Source organism: Leptodactylus fuscus, chromosome 1, assembly GCF_031893055.1.
Source record: "Leptodactylus fuscus isolate aLepFus1 chromosome 1, aLepFus1.hap2, whole genome shotgun sequence".
In the NCBI taxonomy this organism is placed as follows: domain Eukaryota; kingdom Metazoa; phylum Chordata; class Amphibia; order Anura; family Leptodactylidae; genus Leptodactylus; species Leptodactylus fuscus.
The window spans coordinates 26822968-26846381 of record NC_134265.1 but is presented as its reverse complement, the minus strand read 5'-3'; the positions used below and the strand labels follow the sequence as shown (position 1 = coordinate 26846381).

The 23414-nt window shown below is 44.2% G+C and overlaps 1 protein-coding gene across 2 annotated transcripts in view; it reads right to left on the bottom strand.

The window, feature by feature from the left end:
- Nucleotides 1-23414, bottom strand: part of EPG5 (ectopic P-granules 5 autophagy tethering factor) — a 66437-nt gene that overhangs the window by 24647 nt on the left and 18376 nt on the right. For both annotated transcript variants that reach the window (XM_075268256.1, XM_075268265.1), the window contains exons 9-29: nt 22307-22457; nt 21758-21913; nt 21013-21170; nt 20369-20523; nt 19754-19894; nt 18628-18792; nt 16780-16899; nt 15850-16088; nt 14809-14949; nt 13333-13477; nt 12858-13055; nt 11268-11378; nt 10794-10916; nt 10533-10699; nt 8912-9139; nt 8589-8712; nt 7685-7829; nt 7369-7543; nt 5317-5479; nt 2101-2243; nt 1732-1888 (exon numbers count right to left, since the gene is read on the bottom strand). In XM_075268256.1, coding sequence (XP_075124357.1) covers nt 1732-1888; nt 2101-2243; nt 5317-5479; nt 7369-7543; nt 7685-7829; nt 8589-8712; nt 8912-9139; nt 10533-10699; nt 10794-10916; nt 11268-11378; nt 12858-13055; nt 13333-13477; nt 14809-14949; nt 15850-16088; nt 16780-16899; nt 18628-18792; nt 19754-19894; nt 20369-20523; nt 21013-21170; nt 21758-21913; nt 22307-22457 — 3305 coding nt within the window. The remainder of the gene's footprint in view (nt 1-1731; nt 1889-2100; nt 2244-5316; nt 5480-7368; nt 7544-7684; nt 7830-8588; nt 8713-8911; nt 9140-10532; nt 10700-10793; nt 10917-11267; nt 11379-12857; nt 13056-13332; nt 13478-14808; nt 14950-15849; nt 16089-16779; nt 16900-18627; nt 18793-19753; nt 19895-20368; nt 20524-21012; nt 21171-21757; nt 21914-22306; nt 22458-23414) is intronic.

Genomic DNA, 23414 nt, shown 5'->3' with positions numbered 1-23414 from the left:
TGCGACATTCGGATGGTAGGGTCAGAATTTGGCGTCAACAACATGAAAGCATGGATCCATCCTGCCTTGTATCAACAGTTCAGGCTGGTGGTGGTGGTGTCATGGTGTGGGGAATATTTTCTTGGCACTCTTTGGGCCCCTTGGTACCAATTGAGCATCGTTGCAACGCCAAAGCCTACCTGAGTATTGTTGCTGACCATGTCCATCCCTTTATGACCACAATGTACCCAACATCTGATGGCTACTTTCAGCAGGATAATGCAATGCCATGTCATAAAGCTGGAATCATCTCAGACTGGTTTCTTGAACATGACAATGAGTTCACTGTACTCCAATGGCCTCCACAGTCACCAGATCTCAATCCAATAGAGCATCTTTGGGATGTGGTGGAACGGGAGATTCGCATCATGGATGTGCAGCCGACAAATCTGCGGCAACTGTGTGATGCCATCATGTCAATATGGACCAAAATCTCTGAGGAATGCTTCCAGCACCTTGTTGTATCTATGCCACGAAGAATTGAGGCAGTTCTGAAGGCAAAAGGGGGTCCAACCCGTTACTAGCATGGTGTACCTAATAAAGTGGCCGGTGAGTGTATAGGAGCTGTAAACTAGGAGCAAAACATATGATATGTAAAGATAGTCATATCCATTACACAGGCCCTCTTCAGTTAGTTAAGAGTAGATAGTTGCCCCCTCCCACATCTAAATGGAGATATACAGTGGCCATATAAACTACATCCCATTGATGTTGACCGGATCTGCTGGCAGTCTATTGACTATGGGGATATCTGTAGGAAAAGATGGATCCACTGAACACCTATAACAGGTTTAAAGGGGTTATCCAGTTTTTACTATTGATCTTAAGGACACCCACAGATCAGCTGTACCGAGACAGTGAAAAATTTACCTAGATTTCAATGGGGCAGTAGTGTAGTACCTACACTCTTGGCTACAGTTTGTAGGGCAAGTGAGCACTACGGCGCATGCTTACAGCTGATCTGTGGGGGTCCTGGGTGCAAATCGAATATGAATGGCCTACCCTAAGGATAGGCCATCAATAGTAAAACATGAATAACATCTTTAATAGTGCTATCCGATATTTGGACATTGCCCTAACATGCCTCTTAGTTTATACCCTATATTATATTATATTTACCATTTATAACATCACATGACCAATACATTCAATCATATTCCCAGGGACTTAAAGGCAATGTGTCACCAAAAATAACCTATGTTTTAAATGAAGGTATTTTGTCACCTTTATTTTAAGAATTTAATTTACTGTAATAGATGAAATCACAGCTTATCTACTTCTCCTGTTCCAACAGTCAGCACCAGACTATGCTGTAAAGCGTATCACTAAATGCTGTTAACCTAGCAGAAGAGAAGCTCAGGCAAGATGGCCGCCCCCAAATTTGGGGACATATTCCTTTTATGTCACTGTTACAGATGAGCGAGTACTATTCGAAACGGTCGTTTCGAATAGCACGCACCCATAGGAATGAATGGAAGCATCTGGCGCACAGACTTTGCCGGCGGCCGGCCGCTTAACCCCCTGCGTGCCGGCTGCGTCCATTCATTCCTATGGGTGTGTGCTATTCGAAACGGGAGTTTCGAATACTCCTCGCTCATCTCAAGTCACTATTGATACCTAGTGTCTTATAGTGAGGTAACTCTCTGAAATAAGGGATTGGTGTACACAGATGGAGTCTCTCTCACAAAGTACCTGTCCCAATATTTCGATGCAGGAAGTGAAGAACTGCCGAGAAGGAGGATGACGCTGAGTCTCATCGCACACAAATTCGACCACAGCAAAGAAGGTCCCAATTCCGATCTTCTGGATCTCGAGTGGAGACTGCACTTTGTATGCATTGACAAGAGCCCTGCGTGAGGAAGAACGTGTTACATTATCAGATACAGAATGGGATCTGTAAGTAAGCAAGTTGGTGCTTGTTGATGGTTTCTCGAAGAAGATAGGTCTCTTTTTCATGCAGCCATTAAATAAACAGCTGGAAAGGTTTATATAGGTTAGAAGACAGAAATAACCCAAGTGGATGAATAACAAGCACTTCTTCCCCCATTCTATGCAACTTACGTTATGAAGTTCTCCAGATGGACGGCGGTTTCGATGATGTTGAGTAGAGTAGGCTTGGTGGCCTCAGCTTGTAACTGTTTCATCTCTCTTCGCAGAACATGAAGCTGTTGGCTTATGGCTTCCTCCATCTGCATTCCTTCAAACTAAAGAAGACAAAATATATATATATCATTATAGAGGGGAAACCTTTTATATTATCGTCATTTGCTTTTAAGCAAACATCCCTGGTGGTCTAGGGCAGTAAAAAGACTAATAATATGCCTAGTGGTCTAGGGTAGTAAAAGGATTAATGATAACATGTCTGGTGGTCTAGGGTAGTAAAAGGATTAATGATAACATGCCTGGTGGTCTAGGGTAGTAAGAGGATTAATGATAACGTCTGGTGGTCTAGGGTAGTAAGAGGATTAATGATAACATGTCTGGTGGTCTAGGGTAGTAAGAGGATTAATGATAACGTCTGGTGGTCTAGGGTAGTAAGAGGATTAATGATAACATGTCTGGTGGTCTAGGGCAGTAAAAAGACTAATAATATGCCTAGTGGTCTAGCATAGTAAAAGGATTAATGATAACATGTCTGGTGGTCTAGGGTAGTAAGAGGATTAATGATAACATCCCTGATGGTCTAGGGCAGTAAAAAGACTAATAATATGCCTAGTGGTCTAGGGTAGTAAAAGGATTAATGATAACATGTCTGGTGGTCTAGGGTAGTAAGGGGATTAATGATAACATGTCTGGTGGTCTAGGGTAGTAAGGGGATTAATGATAACATGTCTGGTGGTCTAGGGCAAAGAATTGGTTAATGATAACCTCAGTGGTTTATGGGACTAAATAGATAAGTGATAATATGTCTGGTGGTCTAGGGAAGTAAGGGGATTAACAATAACATCACTGGTTTTCTAGAGTAGTAAGTGGATTAATGATAAAAACCCTGGTGGCCTAGGGCAGAAAATGGATTAATGTTAATATGCCTGGTGGTCTAGGTTAGTAAAGGGATTAATGTTAATATGCCTGGTGGTCTAGGTTAGTAAAGGGATTAATGTTAATATGCCTGGTGGTCTAGGTTAGTAAAGGGATTAATGTTAATATGCCTGGTGGTCTAGGTAAGTAAAGGGATTAATGTTAATATGCCTGGTGGTCTAGGTTAGTAAAGGGATTAATGTTAATATACCTGGTGGTCTAGGACAGTTAGGGTATTAATCATATAAACCCTGGTGGTTTGTGGCAGTAAAGAGATTAATGATAAGATCTCTGGTGGATAAGGGCAGTAATGGTAAGATCCTGGTGGTCTAGGACAGTAAGGGAATTAATAACTTTGTTCTGCTGGTTCTTGTCCAAATTTTTATGTATTGTTGTTTTATACTTTGCATCATAAGTATTGGCGTCCACCATTAGGACCCCGAGAACTGCAGTTTTTACTGAATTTTTCATTATTTTTTTTTGGTCTTAATTTATATACCTTACTTAAATATGTCACACTCTCCTAATGAACCGAGTACTTCGTTTAGTACATTGGAAAACGCGTAGAGAGATTTTTTGTCATCTTTGAATAGGATTGCAGGGGTTGAGATGGCAGACTGTTTAAACATCTGAAACTGATGCCTAAGATGGAACCCTGCATTTCTGAGGGTACAATTGAGAGCTGGGTTTAACCATCAACATATAACCAACTCTGACTCTGCCCCCCCCTATATGCACTATCATTTAATAGCGTTAATATGGTGACTTGGGACAATCATTTATAGTCCCTATACATCTATTATACCAGGTAGGAGTGTTTTCAAGTACATGGCAATTGTTAAATACGATGATACTTCGTATCTGTTGAAAGCAACTGTTGAAGTCTTCTGTCTGGCTGGCGTAGGTACCGTATTTTTCAGACTATAAGACGCACTTTTTTCCCCCAAAATATGGGAGGAAAACGGGGGTGCGTCTTATAGTTCGAATGTAGTGTAAATGTAGTGTAGGAAGTAGGGTATAGGCAGCGCAAGCGCATAAGCCTGCAGCGCCTGTACCTGTCTGCTTCCTAGTTTGTCCCGTCGGTGCGAAGAAAAGGAGGTACGGTAATAGCAGACAAAGGAGAGACAGTGAGATGGAGTGATACAGGCTGGGCAGGTAAGTTAGAAGAAAGCCTGCGGCGCCTGTACTTAATTATCATGTCCCTACACTCCAGACCCTTCCTGACATCTGCTGTTTCAATACGGTAGAGGCTGGGTCTTAAAGATGGCGGCCGCTCCTGCAGAGCGGTTGCCATAGCTATCGTGTCTCCACTGTGTCTCCACCTGATAGCTATCGCAATTGCTCTGCAAGAGCGGCCACAAGCCTTAACAGCTAATGCCCTCCATCACTCATTACTACCTTTGTTAACCCCCTCCCTTCCCCTGGAAAGTTAAGAAGCCGCCCCTGGTACTTGTACTGCAGCAGGCCAGCTCCCGCAGGGCGAGCTTGCGGGAGCTGACCTGTTCCTGTGCCACGCGGGAGCCTTGGCTTGTCATAGGAATATTAGTATTGAGGCTGGTCTATGACCAGCCCCAATAGTAATATAGAGCATCTCCCATAGACTGCAATACAGTTCTGCACTGAATGACTTCAGCCTTCTTTATATCAGCTGGCTGCTCAGCATTGATTTAATATATCTTGTCAATATGGGGGGATATTGATCTCCTCGCACTCCTATGGATACACGATTCAAAGAATAATCTGAGCTTTTATCTGAGTGTCTATATCATAATCCCTTGCTGATCTATCAAGGCGGTTTAAGGGTGCGTATACATAGTTATCCCTCTCAGCCTCTAATACTAAGATCAATGGTATGAGGACAAACACTTGAGTTAACATTCAGTTTCATGACATCACTCTATATAGGTGGGTTTTTAAATATTTTCAATAACGTTTGAAGTTTTAATACACTATTTTTGCCAATACTTCTTTTATATATGTATTTCAATAAAATCAACTTTCATTTTATTATTGATATATGTTCCAGGTGAATTTTTTTGTTGTGCCCCATTCATGCAGGGAGTTTTTTCTGTATGCTTTGTCGTGGTATTAGTAGGTTGTAATAATTAAACGATAACATGCCCGGTGGTCTAGGACAGTAAAGGAATTGATGGTAACAACTCTGGTCTACGGTAAAGCACATATTTTACCTGCATATTAAATGTGGAATAAAGCCAAACCGGATCTAGCGATACTAGATACAGTGGTATGATCCCTCACCTTGACTGTCACCACAGCAGGCCCGCTGCACGTCTTATTCAGATTTCCCCGGCACTCCATCTTCATTTCTATCTGCTCCTCTCTATTGACGTAAAGTTTTGGAATTGTGTCAAGCATCTCGCTGTCCAAGGCCACTTGCTGGGATTCCCTCATAGAAGCGGTTCTGTGAGAAGAGAGGCAGTCCAGACCTTTGTGTCAATGAATTGCATACAAATCTCTATGCTCCAGTGGGTACGTGCATGTAAAGTTATGGGACCCAATCGTTTTAATCAGGCTGGCCATACACAGTAGAATTTAGACAGCCGCCCTGCAGAACATATAGCTTATCTTATTCAACTTTTCAATGTTTTGAATCCCATTACACGATTACTGTTTTATATGGCCGGAATCTGGCATTCTTCTGATCCTAGCTAGAGCCGGAGTAACAAATACTCACTTTCGGTCACTGTGGGACACCCATGCACGGCCTATTCTAAACCACCAAAAAAAAACTGTAAAAAGTCACCTTGGTGGACTTTCTAAAAAGATGCCCCAACTGAGAACCTTCCATCGCTTGTAGATACAGCTGGGACATGGCGTCCCTGATGCAGTAGAAGTGCAATATTACATAAGAGTGGAGCCTGCAAACATGGACCCAGGGGTTATGGCAATGTCAGAAGGGGCCTACAACGTTGGGACATCTGACCAGCTGCCGCGATGTCTGGCATTATGACAAGACACCCACACCACCAGGTCACCAGACTCTGCGCTCACGATTCAGAACTACTCAGGATAGCTAGGGGACCCATAGTAAGAGGTTCTGGCACAGCAACATAGGGGAGGAAGAAGAGGCGGATCATGATGGACAACCAGCTGAATACGCAGGTGACCTGCACACCAATTGTGTAACCTCTTCCTCAGACCTTTTAACCTCTCTGTGCTCCTATCCCAACAAGTGGTATCCTCCAGTTGTGCTGTCATGACTGGATGAGATAGAGATGTTGTCTGCAGCCACCACCAGAGGGAGCTGGCTGCATGCTTTATTAAGGCAGGTTCACACCTGCACCCGGTCTCCACTTCAGGCAATCCGGTGGGTTTCTGTCTTCTGCCCCGAGAAACTGGACAGGTGACGGAAACCCGGCAGTCAGTTTTCAAACCCATTCACTTGAATGGGTTTGCAAAGTGACCACCCGTGAGCATCTTGTGCCTTTCCTACATGTTAAAAAAAAAAGGTTTCTCCGCGGAGAGGCACAAGATGCTCACGGGCGGTCACTTTGCAAACCCATTCAAATGAAAGGGTTTAAAAGCTGACTGCCGGGTTTCCTTCCCCTGATATTGGGGGTGGACCTTCTCATTCGAGGGGAGAACAGAAGAAACGCGCTCGCCCGGGTAAATCAACAAACTTTATTTTCACAACGCGTTTCAACCATTATTGCTCTTTCTCAAGTGCATACAGAAAACGTTAAAATTGCACAAATACATCAATAAGTAAAACAATTACAAGGTTATCTGTATGCACTTGAGAAAGAGCAAGATAGGCTCGAAACGCGTTGTGCAAATAAAGTTTGTTGATTAACCCGGGCGAGCGTGGTTCTTCTGTTCTCCCTCGAGTGAGAAGGTCCACCCCCAATATTGTTGTCTCGACGTCTCCCAGACGTATATCCAGCTGCCGCCCACGTTTACCTGTGCCATCCATTCCTAAGATACACTACAGAGGTGGTTGTGTCTCCCACAACCCCACCAGGTGAGCGGCCATTTGTTTCTTACCCTGACTTTTTGATTCAAAAAATACTACACCAAGGTCGGCTCGGTGCCTCTCTTCTATTTTGCTTTGGGTTTCCTTCCCCTGTCCAGTTTCTCAGGGCAGAATACGGAAACCCGACGGATTGGCTAAAGCTGAGACCGAGCGCTGGTGTGAACCCGCCCTTAGTGAGTTAAATGTATAAACAGTGTGCTATTAAGCTCCCCCTAGTGGCAACTACAGAAAAAAAAACCACATGAATGTGGAGGACGGAGGTGAAAATTCACTCCATAGAAATGCACATTCAAATATAATAAAAACGTGTCCCTTACTTGGCATGCTGCTGCAGAACAGTCAGGTCTTTGTGCACAAGTTTCATGGCGTCCTGGGTGTTGATATAACATGAGGGTGGAATGACAGGAACAGGAGATTTCATAAGCTGCAGGGTGATGCCGGGGCAAGGTGCAGGATGCTTCTTTAAGTTCAGAAGGATTCTCTCTTTAGCAGCTGCAAAGACAAGAGATAAACGTTAAAGTTGTGAAGGTTCTTTGGCACCCCAGTAAGCACCGTGCCTCTTCTGCTGCCATCTCATGTATGAATGTAGAGGATGCCCTGAGCAGCCTGAGGGTACCATTTGGGCATCAATACCTGCTGATGGAGATGGGATGTCCACAGTCACAGCAGGAGTCAGCAGACTTGTGTCCATCTCCACCTTGATCTGGTTCCATACATTTATACATTCCTGGATTTCAAATATTATGCGCTCCATATTAATATATTCCATCCAGAGGCCCTAGGATAAGGGTATATAGGGGTTAAAAATAGCATTTAAAAAAAAAAACATTTAGAATCCATGCACATGGCCGAGTGTGCATCCAATGTGGGGCCAAGTTTGCAGCAGAATGCGCCCAGATTACACTATCAGCGCCATCGAGGTGCCTTCACGTCCATAGGGGCTTCGGATTTATTCCACCCGGACGACACAAATGATTATAGAGTAGGTCCTAATTAATGGGAAATGAATGATGGCGAAGCCCCCATAGATGTGGATGCATTTGGATATTATTCAGAGCATTCTGTTGCAAACTCTGCCCTATATCAGACTCACACTCGGTCGTGGACATGGTGTCTTACTCTGCTTTTGTTGCACAGATGTTATAAAGGGGGTTTCCAGCCCCAAATCCACTGGATTTATCCACAGGATACAGCCGATATGAGCAGGGTCTGGTCGCCAGACACCAACACATCACATACTGATGACATACTAGCTGGGAAAGCCCATCCTGAAAATGACACTTTTGCAGTTGTAGATGATGAATTTACGTCTCATGTGAATAGATATGGACAGGTATTGCGACTTCTCAATCCTAACATACGATTTAGACCTTAAAGAGGCTCTCGGCGACTTTTTATTGATGACCTATCTTTAGTATAAGTCATCAAAATGAGATTGGTGAGGGTCAGACTCCCGACCTGGTGATAGAGAGTTAATGCTATACCGTTACAGTGATCTTTATGGTGCTGCATTGACTTTAACTATTTCATCTCTCACCTGCTCATTTCGCATGATCTTAGCCAGTCGATGTGGGTCATACTGCTTGGGCAAGGATGGGATATAAACTTCTCCTTTCTGTAGCTTGTCATCTTCCAGCCAAACAATAAATACATTAAATAACCTATAAAAACACATGTTTTATTAAAAAAAGATTATGCACATACCATATATATATCCACACGTGTGTGTGCGTACATAATGTATAAATCATCCGTGCGCCAAAAAATCTGGACTTTTATATACTATGAAAAACGCTATGCCCACCCAATACGAGATCAAAGAACCTCCGATTTACCAACTACACCCCCGGCCTCACTTACTTCACCAACTCTTTGTGCAGATCTGGAGAAGCCAAACACTCTTGGGAGCTGCTCCCCGAATCGGAGAAAACTGGGGATCCATCCATAGGGACAAGTACTCTCAGCGCTTTGCTGGCTGAATGGTGGAAATCTGCCACTTCCATGAGACGACGTTTCATCTGTTTAAGGAGATGCGTGTGCGCTGAGCTGCTGAAGAACCTCTTCCCGATACAACCATCTACTGACAATCTGTATACAAAGAAGAATAGAGAAAAAAAATAGATCTATGAGGTAGAGGGGGTGACACATGAGGTAGCAGGGGCGGCATTGCTTATACACAGGTCAGACAATTCTGTAATAGAGGTGACTGTCATTACACAAACATAAGACTTTATGAGCCGTCACCAGTCGTGTCCTGTAACATGTGGATGGAGCTTGGACCTATAAAGTTATCCTGAGATGACATCATATCATGTGGGGAAATGTGGGAGCGGGGACAGAAGGGGGTTATATTTTGGGGATTCTAATTATAGTATGGAAGGGTTTACGTTAGACATTGTGATAGGCCTGTCTGAAAAAATGTGTCTTTAGTTTGCGTTTGAAGCTGAAGAAATTGGGAGTTAATCTGATTGTCCGGGGTAGAGCATTCCAGAGAAGTGGTGCAGCTCGGGAGAAGTCTTGTATACGAGCATGGGAGGTTCTGATAATAGAGGATGTAAGTGTTAGGTCATTGAGTGAGCGGAGAACACGGGTTGGGCGGTAGACAGAGATGAGGGAGGAAATGTAGGAAGGTGCGGCATTATGGAGAGCCTTGTGGGTGAGAGTGATAACTTTATATTTTATTCTATATTGAATAGGCGGCCATTGTAGCGACTGGCACAGACCAGAGGCATCGCTGTAGCGTCTAGCCTGATAGATGAGCCTGGCCGCTGCATTCAGAATAGATTGTAGAGGGGAGAGTTTAGTGAGGGGAAGACCGATTAGTAAGGAGTTACAGTAGTCAAGGCGAGAATGAATCAGAGAGACAATAAGTGTCTTTAGTGTATCTCTGGTAAGGAAAGGACGTATTCTGGAGATGTTTTTGAGGTGGAGGTGACATGAGCGTGCGAGTGATTCAATATGAGGGATGAAGGAAAGGTCTGAGTCAAACCTGACCCCGAGGCAGCGGGCATGCTGCCTAGGAGTTATAGTAAGGCCTGAGACTGCAATGGATATATCAGGGACAGATCTGTTAGATGGTGGAAACAGTAGTAGTTCAGTCTTAGAGAGATTTAGTTTCAGATAGAGCGAAGACATGATATTAGAGACAGCAGAAAGACAGTCACTGGTGTTCTGTATGAGTGCAGGGGTGATGTCACAGGAAGTGCAGATGTCCTAAAGCTTTCACCATATAGATGGACAAGATCAGAGCTGTGATCAATGGGAATAATCCTAACACCTACTGGTATGTAGAATTTGCCATCGCTTTAAGATCAGAGGTGTGGGAATGAAGGAGCTGTAGTGCGGCGTCCTATAAGTTCCTCCTATGGAATACTATGGCATAATGATGGTGAACCAGGTTCTTGGAATGTTTCATGATACATTGATTACACCTTACTGACAAAAAGCCCCCATAATATATGCGTCTGCAGACTGAGCATACCCATATTGTGGTCCCGGGCGGTTCAGATATAAGAGGAAAAACTTCTGCCAAAATAGAGGTAAAAGGGGGTGGTCTGCTGGTGTGGCCATAGCTTGGTGAGCCCAGCGGTAAATCATCAACCTCTGTACAGAAGGCACAATGGGTAACTTCAGCTGCTGCTGGGCTTTCTGAAACATAAAAGAGAACGAAGACAATCTAAGGTCTGGAACAAGCCAGCAATGAAGAACCTTAAAAAGGGGTTGATGATAGGACACAAAATACCTTCAGAGCCTGGTCCGGACTCATAGACGGATGGCTGAGCAGTTCATATTCCAACACTCGGCGGAGCTGTGAATCCTCTTCAAACAAGGACTCCGTATTAAGAACAGTCCATGAAAACCAGATCTGAAGGCGAGATCAGTCCCAGGAGGGTCAGTCATTCTCCAACATACTGATATCACTCACTGTCGCACTTTAGTACTCATCATAAATGTCTATAGGAATTAGATCATGACACAACAAGACAAACATCTGGCGGCTGAGTCGATCTGCCTCGTCTCCCATGTTCACAGGATTTTAGCTGTACTATGGGGGCCGGCTTTACTCTGATTTAGTCAGCCCCCCATAGTACAGGTAAATATCTGTGAATGCAGGAGAGAAAGAAGAAAATCTCAGGTGCTGATCCCTATCAGAACCAGCCCAGAAACCTAAGGTTTAGCCTCTTACACGGTGTATAAAATGGAGCTTAAAGCTTACCTGTGAGGGGTTGTAGTTGGAATCTATGAAAGAAGGAGTCACATTGCCCGCAACGATCCATCCAACGAATGAGGAGAGAATACCCCGGTCACAGTGATACCCCAGGGCGTCCTGATAAGACAAACAGTACAGTCAGTGCTTTGGCCTCTGGCATCTACAGGTCAAGCAATCCTTTGACCAAAATTTACAAAGTTTGATGACTTCATCGTTTAAAGATGCCATAAAATCTGAAAACAAATGGATGCTGAAGTGAAGATGCAGACTGTCACTGCCTCAGGGGGCAAAAATGAATAATGTGCAGTTATACCTAGCCGTGGTGCCTCAGGGGGCTCAAGAGGCCCCTATACCACAGAAATCCTCAGTATCATAAAGGTAACATGCTAGACATTAAACATTAAGGCTATGGAATCTTGTTTTATGCCCCTGGGATCAAAGGTCTAGAATGTGAAGAAAGTCAGACCCTAATAGTCTTAATTTTTGGCATAGCTATTATAAAAAAACCTCTTCAGTGAAATATAAAGGGGTTGTCTAGGAAAGAGATGGCATCAATACCTGTCCACACATATTGGAGGGAAATTTACTAATTCCTCTATGCCAAAAGACTGTTAGTGCATCTTAAACCAGATCGTAGACGCATGGCTACCCCAGGGATGTGCAACTTTGATCTTTCTGTGATCTTCGATTCCAGGGTGATGGGGGCACCTCGGCCTAGCAAATTCACTACAACTTACACCAGAAAACGGGCATAAGCTGTACGTGAAATTTACGCCAGTCTATGACTGATGTAGACTTAGTTTTTGGAGCACAGGGACTTCCTATGCTGCACCTGAATTAAAGGGATCCTATTATTGGATACCCTTTTTTAATCACTAACACGTTGGAATAGCCTTAAGAAAGGCTATTCTTCTCCTACCTTTAGATGTGTTCTCCACGCCGCCGTTCGGTATATAATCTGGTTTTCTTCGGTATGCAAATGAGTTCTCTCGCAGCACTGGGGGCGGGCCCCAGCTCTCAAACGGCACTGGAAGCATCCCCAATGCTGCGAGAGAACTCTCCAGCGCCGCCTCCATCTTCTTCTGGAACAGCCACTCCCTGCATCTTCTTCCGTCCTGGATTTCTATCTTCTAGGCCTTGGACAGAGCTGACTTCGCATGCCCAGGCCACAAGAAAATGGCCGCTTACACCAGCTTACTGTGTAAATGGCCATTTTCTTGTGGCCCGGAAGAAGACGCAGGGAGAGGCCGTTCCAGAAGAAGATGGAGGTGGCGTTGGAGATTTCTCTCGCAGCACGGGGGACGCCCCCAGTACTGTTTGAGCGCTGAGGACCGCCCCGAGCTGTGCAAGAGAACTCATTTTCATACCGACAAAAACCAGGATTTCTACTGAACGGTAGAAGGTAGGAGAAGACATCTAAAGGTAGGAGAAGAATAGCCTTTCTTAAGGCTATTCCTATGTGTTAGGGAGAAAAAAAGGGTATCCAGTGATAGGATCCCTTTAAGTTCTCAAGTGCTGTTTGTAAAGGAAGCAGCCATGTTGCTAAATTCTTGGACAACCCCTTTAGTACTATGCTCCACTCCCACAGTGACTTACCTTGTGCTGCTGGTAGAGCAGTTTTTGCAGACAGTCTTCCTGTAGGTGCCTGAATGCCACCTTACACAGCTGGTCCATGAGGTGAAGGCTGCCTTTGTCCCGATGCCAAAGCTGCTGGCTTATGAGAACCTGAGTCCAGAACTCCAGCACCGCCACTGGGCCGACTTCATTCGGTTTAGTGCTACAAGCAATATGTGACTGTAGAGAACAAAGGCAAAGACATGAGGTTTCCATCCTACAGATGCGTCTATCACAGGGGTAGGGAACCTTTGGCTCTCCAGCTGCTGTGGAACTACAACTCCCAGCATGCTCCATTCACTTCCAAGGGAGTTCCAAGAACAACAGAGCAAGTATGCATGCTGGGAATTGTAGTTGTGCAACAGCTGGAGAGCCGTACGTTCCCTACCACTGGTCTATCACCTCCTACACTGCTACTTCTAAAGCATTTAATACTTCTCATAAGATTCCCATTTACCTGGATCATGTTAGTAAGGAGTTTGACATTTTCCCCGTAGTTGATAGAGGTGAGGTGTTGGGTGACTTTGTGGGTCATCTGCATGGTCATTCCCTGAGGGACCCCACTGTCCAGCTGGAGGAAGAGCTGGATGTAGGACAAAAACCTGCAAAGGTATTAGAAGACCATGAGGACAGGAATGACTTTATAGGCCATCTCCGGTTTCCAGGTCCAACGGCGCTTTATATCCTGCTGACCTAAGTTTCAGCGATGGAAGGAGCTCCCATACAAATAACAGGCCCTGGCCTGAAGCTCATGTACTTGATAATGGTGGCTTTAGGGTACTTGCATCGGAACAGCCCTGCTGATGGCTACCAAAGGCAGTCGGACCAGGATGGGGGATCCGGGGTGTTGGACCCTCACCGATCAGATATTGTGTATTGGTTATCAGTAGCAAAAATGATGTTGTGGCTTTAAAAACCTTTTAAAGAGTTATTCTCATCTAATAAGGTGATGTTGGGAAGAATTTTGGACCCCAGCAAAGCTAGAAGACCCCTTTATCATAGAATGAATGTCCTTTGAAACAAAGCAAAATAGGTGAAACCAAACCCTGGTTTGACAGTGGAGCAGCAATGTCTTGTACGACTGCAAGGCACCGGTCTTACTAAAGGCAAGCCAAGATTAGAAAAATAGATCAGGACAGCCATATCCCTTTAAAAGGATCATCTTTATGACCAGCCCTTTATAAGGAGGATCTGACATGCCCGTTTTAGTAAATACTTGTTTATTCCATTTTATTTAGAACTCTATATAGTGTCACTCCTGTTATACCTCTGGGACATGTTTGAATCAATCGACAACCAGGTGCTCGTTTTTGGATAGGACCCCTCTGTTGTTTTACTTAAAGGTATCCTATCAGTCAGACTCAATTTTTTGTAGGTACCACGTCAAAATAGGTATTCTTCTCCTACCTTTCGCCGTCTTCTCCGTGCCGCCGTTCGCCTACAATCCCGGGTATGCTCGTTATGTAAATTAGTTCTCTCGCAGCACTGGAGGCAGGCCCCAGCACTCAGATAGCACTGGGGGCGTCCCCAATGCTGCAAGAGAACTCTCTCCAGCGCCGCCTCCTCTTCTTCAGCAGCGTCATCTTCAGCCTCTACTTCCGGCCGTGGCTTGTAACTTTTAAGGCCTCGGGCCTTAGGCAGAGCAGACTGCGTATGCCGATAGGCCATGAGAAAATGGCCGCTTGCACAGTATTGTAAGCGGCCATTTTCTCGTGACCTGTGGGCATGCGCAGTCTGCTCTGCCAGAGGCCTTAGAAGTTACAAGCCACGGCCGGAAGAAGAGGCTGAAGATGACGCTGCTGGAGAAGACGACAAAAGGTTGGAGACTAATAGCCTTTCTTAAGGCTATTCCGATGTGTACCTACAAAAAATTGAGTCTGACTGATAGGAAAACTTTAAACAAAGGTCATGGTAGGAAGTAAAGTGCACTTACAGTTCATTTTTCAGGAGATAACTTGGACATGGATAAAACATGGGCAAAACTTTATCCAAAATGTGGACTACGGCGCGTAGATGCCTGGCTTGTATCAGGTCGCCCAGCATGGAGACCCCCTCCACACAGAACTTATCTACGCTGCAGAGACATAAGGCATTGAAGTTAGGGAAGAAAAGAGATAGGACAGGACACACACAGACAGGTCACAATCTTCATTCAATGTATATAGTAAAAGGGTTGTCCAGGATCAGAAGGTAAAGGATACTGATGACCTATCTACAGTACACGTCATCAGATCAGTTAGGGACAGACATCCGGACCCCACAATGGTCAGCTTACTTTCCGGACACCCTGCACAAGGTGTACACAGCTGAAACGGCCCTGCTTCTATTCAAGTGAATTAAAGCTGGGTTTCCGTTGCTTGTACCATTGCTACAGTGCACAGTCCAAAAGCTGTATAGCGTACAGAGCCCTGTACACGTAGTGGTGGCACCAGGGAAACTCAGCTGCGCTCCCATTTACTTGAACAGAAGCAGGGCTACTTCCGACCGTATACCTTATATGCGTGTATGATGGCAGCAACAGCTGATCGGTGCGGGGTTCATATGTCAGGCCCCGAGTGACCTATCCTGTGGTCCTTCAGATCTCAGACAACCCCTTTAACTGTTCATGAATATACACCCACAGGTTACAATACTTTCAACATGCAATGGTTTTTCCTGGGCTACTGTACATTAAAACCACATACAATGCCATGGTCATTTCCAAGTTGGAGAGGAATATCCAGCCAATGAAACACAGCGCCTCTCTAGTGTAACGGCGGTATTACATGCCCTACCATCGTCTTTATCTGTGCCAGGATAAGCTGCTACTTTTGACAAGGGCATCTTTATGTAAGACCCTGAAGAAGCTCCTGTCATCACCACAAGAAGTGATATACAACTTCCAGTGGTTATTTATCTCCTTCTTCTCTGACCTTAAAGGCCTACGATGAGTTCTGGTTGTGGGGTGTAGAGTCTACGAATAGTGGTGAATTACCTGTGTCCTACTGACGCCGTGGCCAGAGCGATGTAACAGCCTATGGGGACTCCAGCTTTGACAGCCTTCCAGACGGGGTGCAGGACAGTGGCCTCAGTCAAATCAGGAACAGCATCGCAGATCTGCTCTGGACGATCATTTCTGTGTAATTTAAGTCTCAAAACTAAATCCCAGGACCACTGGTTGAAAGAGGCTTCTGGAGTCTGACCAGTCCGGACTATACTGGCCAAGTAAGATACCTGAAAATACAGAATGAAGGGTTATCCCATACCAGAAGAACAAGCAACAGTATCCTGGAAACCTCAGTAGCTCAGGACTTCCCTCTATGAGCCAGAATGGAGAGGCGCCCTGTACAAGTGGTCCTTGTTCTAGGAGACTCAAGTTTTATATGTGAATGATGTCATGTAACACCACATTTTTGTTATGTCTGCTGCAGGGGAAGTGCACGGCAGCCGTTCCCCCCTTCACAATGGGTGGATAGCCACGGGTGCCACCAGTGGAACCTGAGGCAGATCAAGAGAAGCTTAGTGAACCACTAGAAAGAGGCAGTGTCTGTAGTTGAGAATGGGGTCCCCAGCTGTTATTTATATGGCTGATCCATGGAGACTTATTGGTGTAGAGGTTTTAGACTTTCCAGAAGCACATTCAACGCTCTGCAGGTTGTCTCCAATCGCAGCCAAAGGGGTGCTGCACTAATTTGTGGTCTGTCCCTCCCTTCAAGGAAAATCTCAGCAACTGCACAACCATCAAAACTTCTGACATGTCACGTCTAAATTTTCAAGATCTCCCTGAAACAGCTCTGAAAAAGATCATGTGATGCAGTCGGTGACTCCTGAGGGATCATAACTTACCTGTTTGACTTATAAGGCCAGGGAAGCAAAGCTAACAATAGGGATGTAGTGTGATAATAGTGGCTATAGGAGAGAATACCTGCTTAATGCTCTCGGAGATGATCCCGGTGTAGGGCTTGTCAGAGATGTACTTCTGATACGCCTCCAAGACCATAAGTGAGACCTCCACATGTAGCGCATGATCCAAGTGCAGAGTTTTCTGTTAACAGCAAAGGAGTTTACTCAACAGAAATCGAATATACTTTACATATATATGATACAACCTAAATAAGTCTAAAATCAGCATAATAAACTGCATGATACTTAACTGCTTCCGGATCGCCCATAGACTGTAAACGTCCTGAAGGTGGTTGCCTAGTTTTGACAGGACGTACCGATACAAGATTGTGCAGCTGCTGATACTGGGAGACGGCTGAAGCTCCCAGAGAGAAGGCAGGGAAGGTTTGCTACCTTCCCTTCCTTCTCGATCGCGGTGTATACACAGCTATAGGTGTCGCCATGATGGGGCCAACCTCTGACCCGGAGGTCACGTGATCCGCCGGGCTCAGCGTGTTACAAGAGCTGCTGGGTCCTACAGATCAGCTCTGTGAGCTGTGTATACAGCGTGGAGGAGGCTAAATGGACCAGCCCCAGTGGCAGGGAAAATCAGTCTCTAATACAAAAAAAAAAGTGATCAGATGTCCCCAAGGGTCTTATGACCTTATGGGGACACAATATGGGGGGAAAAAAGTAAATAAAATAATTAAAAATAAAATAATACATCAATAAAACGCAGTTATTAAAGGTTATAGCCCCACCCCCGACGACACCATACAAAATAAAAAACCTAAAATGTGTCTGGTCCTGGACTGCAAATTGGCCAGGTACTGAAGTGGTTAAAGGAAATGTTCGGTATCTAATATTCTTCAGTGTTGGATCAAAACTACAATCAGACTCCGGCTTAAAGGGTTACCCGAATTTTCATGAAACGTTGGAATCTGTGCAGGGTTTTCTGGGCAGTCTGTTCTAGGACTGTATAAGCCTTCATACATTGGAATAACTATACAATTGTTACACATTGCTCTATGACGTGAGACTAAGTTGTGGGAGTCTGAATAGTCAGAAATCCACTTTCTGTCCCCAGATAAAACCGAGCTGTTCTCCCTGCTCCTCTGCAGATCTGCTTTATCAGATTGACTCCTGTATATAAGCAGAAGCATATCGCAAGGTCTGAAGAGACACTACGCACTGAGAGACAGTTTCCGCCAATGGTTAGATTCTAACATAAGCGACAAATTACATAAACTTCAGCCAAACCCAAAGGATCAACCATGTCATGTGCATAGGGCTTTCCTGAATCTCCTTCCATGGCGGGATGCTGATTTTCAACATGCCTGATCATTTTGGCTCCCTGCGGAGATATAGCACCACCAGATGTGTCCGTCAGTGATTTCTCCCCTTGCAGTTTGCATGTGTTTGGGGGAAGTTGACAAAGATGGCTGCCGGCCAAATGAACCGTTATCTATGCCCAAACTTAGGGAGTTACCTGATACGGAGAAAGTCTGGTAATCTGCTTTAAAGGGGATGTCCAATTCCTTTTTATTAATAATCTATTCTCAGGATTGGTCATCATTAAGGAATCAGGACCATCCAGGACCATGCTGATCAGCTTTTGAAGGGGCCACAGCACTCACGCTCTTACATCGCCAGCCATCACAACAGCCACGCAATGTAATCATAACCTAGTCCCATAGAAGTCAATGGGACAAGGCTATAGTTATATCCTACAGCAGCTATAAAACAGGCCCTTTAAGTCGTAAAAAGAGGCCCCTTCAAACAGCTGATCAGCAGGAGTTCTCGGTGACGGATCTTTTATTGAGAGGTCATCACTAAATAGGCGTTGGACAACCCCTTTAAGATATAACTATTCCAGATTTACGTTGCGTACCGTGTCAGTGATGCCCCAGTTCAGTCCCTCCAGGATAATACAGGCCAGCTTGTTCTCCACCTCAGACAGGTTGTGGTTGAGCAGCCAGTCCCTGATGATGCTTATTTCGGCCGCGCTTGGTCTCCATTGATGTAGTGGCAATTCTTTAAATAAGTATAAGGAAACCTTATCGTGGAAAAACAACATAATCCTCTTTAGAAAATGTTCACGTAAAAGCAAATAAGCGACTGCATTAGGTAAACTCTAGACAACAAATGTCAGAATATTGCGGGGAGTCTTGGAGGATAACTAGTCATAACAGACTCTTCTTCATGGGAATGCATTTTACAATGAGGAGAGTTCCTTTAAGCCAGATATAGAAGTTTCAGGTACGATATGATAAGGGTCATAAGGAATAGACAAAATTATTTGGGAACTGTCTGGTAACTCAAGAGCTGTAACAAGACTGAAACTGTGGGTAGATGATAAGTGTCTGATCGGAGGGCACCGAAACGCTGGCACTCCCAGTCATCACAAGTTATGTATGAACACTGTTGCTCCATACAAAGTCTACGGGATTGATAACCAAATACTGTCTCCGCCAGACAATCCCATAGAGAATGAATGGAGCAGCAGCACATATGCTTAAGCAATGAATGGGGTTCAAGAAGTCAGACCCCAAGTGAGCAGACGCTTATTTTGAGAGCTTTAGGCCGCTCTTACACGACCGTATTGAATGTACGGTCCATAGACTCCGCAGACGTCCGTGTCCTGCCGCACTCGCCCATAGAGTTCTATGGGCGAGTCCGTGCAGTGCCGCAATGCACGGCCATTACGGACATGTTCCACAAATTGTGGACCACGGTTGCGGCCCGGCCACATCACAGATAAAATATATTGTATATATTGTATATAATGTCTTCGCAGATGGTCCGCAATTGAAAACCCTCAATTGCGGACAATTTGCGGACTTACATTACGGCCATGTAAGACCAGCCTAAACCTTGCTACAACCCCTTTCACCGTAAAATACTTCTATATTTTACTGTGAACAAACACAATTTTGTATGCTTAGTTTTTGCTGATATTTTGTACCGTCTGTCATGTTCACAGATTGCGTTAGTATATACAAAAAAAAAAATCTCACCATTCCCACTTTTTCAATGGTTTCCCGGACTCGCTGCAGGAGGACAGATATGATACTGGAGTGCGCACTAGTAATAGTAGCTAGAAGCTCACGGCCCACTTTAGAAAACGCTTCTCTTGTAGACATACTGACATAGGAGACCTAAAGATAGACGGAAAGAGAAAACGTTAGGGTAGTGAAAAAGTGAAACACTCAATACTCTTGTACAAGTGTTCAAAAGCTCCCTCTACAAGACCGTGCACATTCGATAAATCACATCTCAACAAAAACCATGTAAATTGCATAATATATATATATATATATATATATATATATATATATATATATATATATATGTGTGTGTGTGTATATAAAAATAATAATAATAAATATAAATATATATATATATATATTATATATATAAATAATAATAGTAATAATAATAATAATAAATAATAAATATATATAAATAATAATAATAAATATATATAAATAATAATAATAATAATTATATATAAATAATAAATATATATAAATAATAATAATAAATAATAATAATAAATATATATAAATAATAATAATAATAATAAATATATATAAATAATAAGCCTAGCTCCTGCTGAAGGTAGGACTTACTTCATAAATCTCTAAAGCGACGGTCTTCACCAGGTCCTCGTCCACCTCGCTCCGTTTGGTTTGTGCCATCTGAGCAAATGTGGTGAGGAGGCAGATTCCTTCCGAGCTGTTCATTGCAGAAAAATATTCCTCAAACTTTCCACGGTTGACAGGATCTATGTGAAGATATGATCAGAGAATGAAAAAAAAACACCGGAAAATTGGGAAAAGAAAATAGGGGATAACATTTTATTAAATTCTATTAAGAGATTAAGAAGCCCCACACCGCAGCCACCATGATCACAACATAGGATGTGATACACTTTCCCTATCCCAGTATGGACTTCATTGACTAACCCTGCCCCAGCTACCACGTCACGGCGACCAGCCTCCCCCTCCCAAAAAATTATTCGGAGTATGACGCTTCCTTGTGGCGTCATGCCAAGAAAATAGTGCTAACCACAGGGATAGAATAGCATAACAGGCCTGAGCATTTTTCTACTATACTTCGTGATAGTGGCAGGAAACACACTCTGTATATGGCGCCCAATAACCTGAAGGGGCTCGCATACAGATCTCCTCCCAGTACAGCTTTTGGGGGGAAAATCCAGGGAATTGAATAACTTAGATAAAGGGCAATTATACTAATTTTGTATGTAGAATACCATTGAGTGCAGATTGGCAGGTGGCCACGTCTAGCCTGGAATAAAGGGTCTCCACGTTCTCGCTCTCGGCATAGTGCATGAGATACAAGAGTTTCCACAGCATGACGTTTGACAGGGTTCCATATGGCATTTCGGACATGAAGAGCCAAATGCCCAATCTGTAGATGTGAGAGGGAGATCACATGAAAACCAGAAGGACACTCACAAGCTCAAAGTGTAAGCATGAAGATAATGGTCAGTGTACATGTGACCACTAACATGCTAAAATACACAGTATGTATGCCGTATATACACCAATAGTCTTCCATAGATTGTAGCTTCAACCAATGATGTAAGCAAAGGATCTTCAAACCCGACGTAGCTTTTTGCTATCCGCTTGAAAAGTCGGACATCTTTGGGAACGGACAGTAAAAGAACGCACCCGATCGCCATTTAAATATATGCAAAATGTTACGGACACAGCTAGTGTCCACTGCTAATGTCCGCACAAGATTTTGAAAGATTATGTATAGAAGTGGTGCTCGTTGGAGGAACGTTTATAGATTAGGAGTGATAAGAATCATAAAAGAATCTGTGTGCCCCATCTAATGTATGCTCTCAAATAGAACCCCATACACACGTGGCGGGTTTTTTTGCTACACAATAACGCACATTTGTGTCATTTTCTGCATAAGTTTGTTGCATTGTACAGTTGTATGTCGGAGATGGTACCTGACAATCCGGCGCTCCGGGTTATTGACCTTACCTCTTGGCTTTAAGGACATGAATGACAGCGGTCAAGAAGAGTTCGTCATAAATGGCCTGTAGCTTCCCCAGTGAGTACAGCTCGGAGCCCTGCTCTTTGCCACGGTTACTGCTCAGGTACAGAGCCCAATGGTCGCTGATGTAGCACAGGGTCATCCTGCAAAATACAACCATCATAAAAAAGGGGTATCCTGGGATCCTTATGATAGATCATCAGACTGAGATTGCTGGGGATCTGACAGCTGGCACCCCAAAAACAAGCCAACTCCTCCCAACGGGCGCTGCTGGATTGGACAGCGGTGGGGAACATCAGGGACAAGTGTCAGCAAATCCTAGTGATGATGTCATTTTTATCACATCCCTTTAACAACCAGCATTTTATCCATATCAGTGCATGTGCATGACAGTTCCAAGGAGAGGTGCTCCAGTCATTTCAGAATTTGGGAAATCTCCACCCGTGCAGTCACTATGGGCACCCCTGTATTCACACACAGCACAAGTCTCTGCCCTACCACACTACATGATATGAAATAGCGGAGAAAGCGATTACCGTATGATGCAGCCGATCCGTTTCACAAACTGACGGTACCGTGCCCTGTTGAAGGTCTCTAATCCGAGGGCCAGAAGCTCAAGTAAGGAATTGGCAAAGGCAAAAATCTTCATCATCTCCTGGGGAGTGGTTTTATCAGGAAAATATTCACCTGGAGGAATGAAAGTGATATTAAGATTTCTGTCAAGCATCGCCTGCCGGGGATAATATTTTTTGATTTGCTACATAGGCCCTTTCCACTACATAGTGACGGATCACCTAGGCCAAATTTGTCCCTTTTTTGCAGCCTTTCTGCTGTGACAATGTACTGGGAAGTGCCCGGGACCAGAGATTTGCAGCTACTTTTAGACTGCCTAGCACTGGATCCACCTGGTGTAGTTCATCTCGACACAATTCGGTTCGGGTACAATGCAGTTTGCTTTCCATTGTACCAAGGACCCACTTCATGAAGATGGATGTCATCTAAGGGATGACCAATCAGCCGAGCAGTGCGTGGACATGTGACCTTCTAGTATTACTTTGGCTCTCTTGGAACGTACCCTAAAGGAGGTATTAAAACATTGAAAATGGGCTTTTTATTGCTAGCTTTATACTAAGTGCCAGCTCAGCTCAGTGATTGGTGATAACTACAGACTCACGTTTCTCAACCATTTCAAGCAAAGTACCTGCTAGTGAGAAACCACCTCAACCGAGCACCGAAAAAGTAGCGATCACTTATAAGTGTTATTACAAAAAATTATTTGTTTGCAGAGTCCATCAACAGAAATGTAATGGACCCCTCAATGCCCTCATATGTAGCATAATGCCCCCCCCCCCGTGTCTCCACATGCAGTATAATGGCCCCCACACTCAATAAAATGGCTCCCTCAATAACCACATATGTAGTACAATGGCCCTGAAACTCAGCAGTGATCCCACATGTAGTATAATGCCCACCTAGTGCTCCCACATGTAGTGTAATGCCCACCCAGTGCTCCCACATGTAGTATAATGCCCACCCAGTGCTCCCACATGTAGTATAATGCCCACCCAGTGCTCCCACATGTAGTATAATGCCCACCTAGTGCTCCCACATGTAGTATAATGCCCACCTAGTGCTCCCACATGT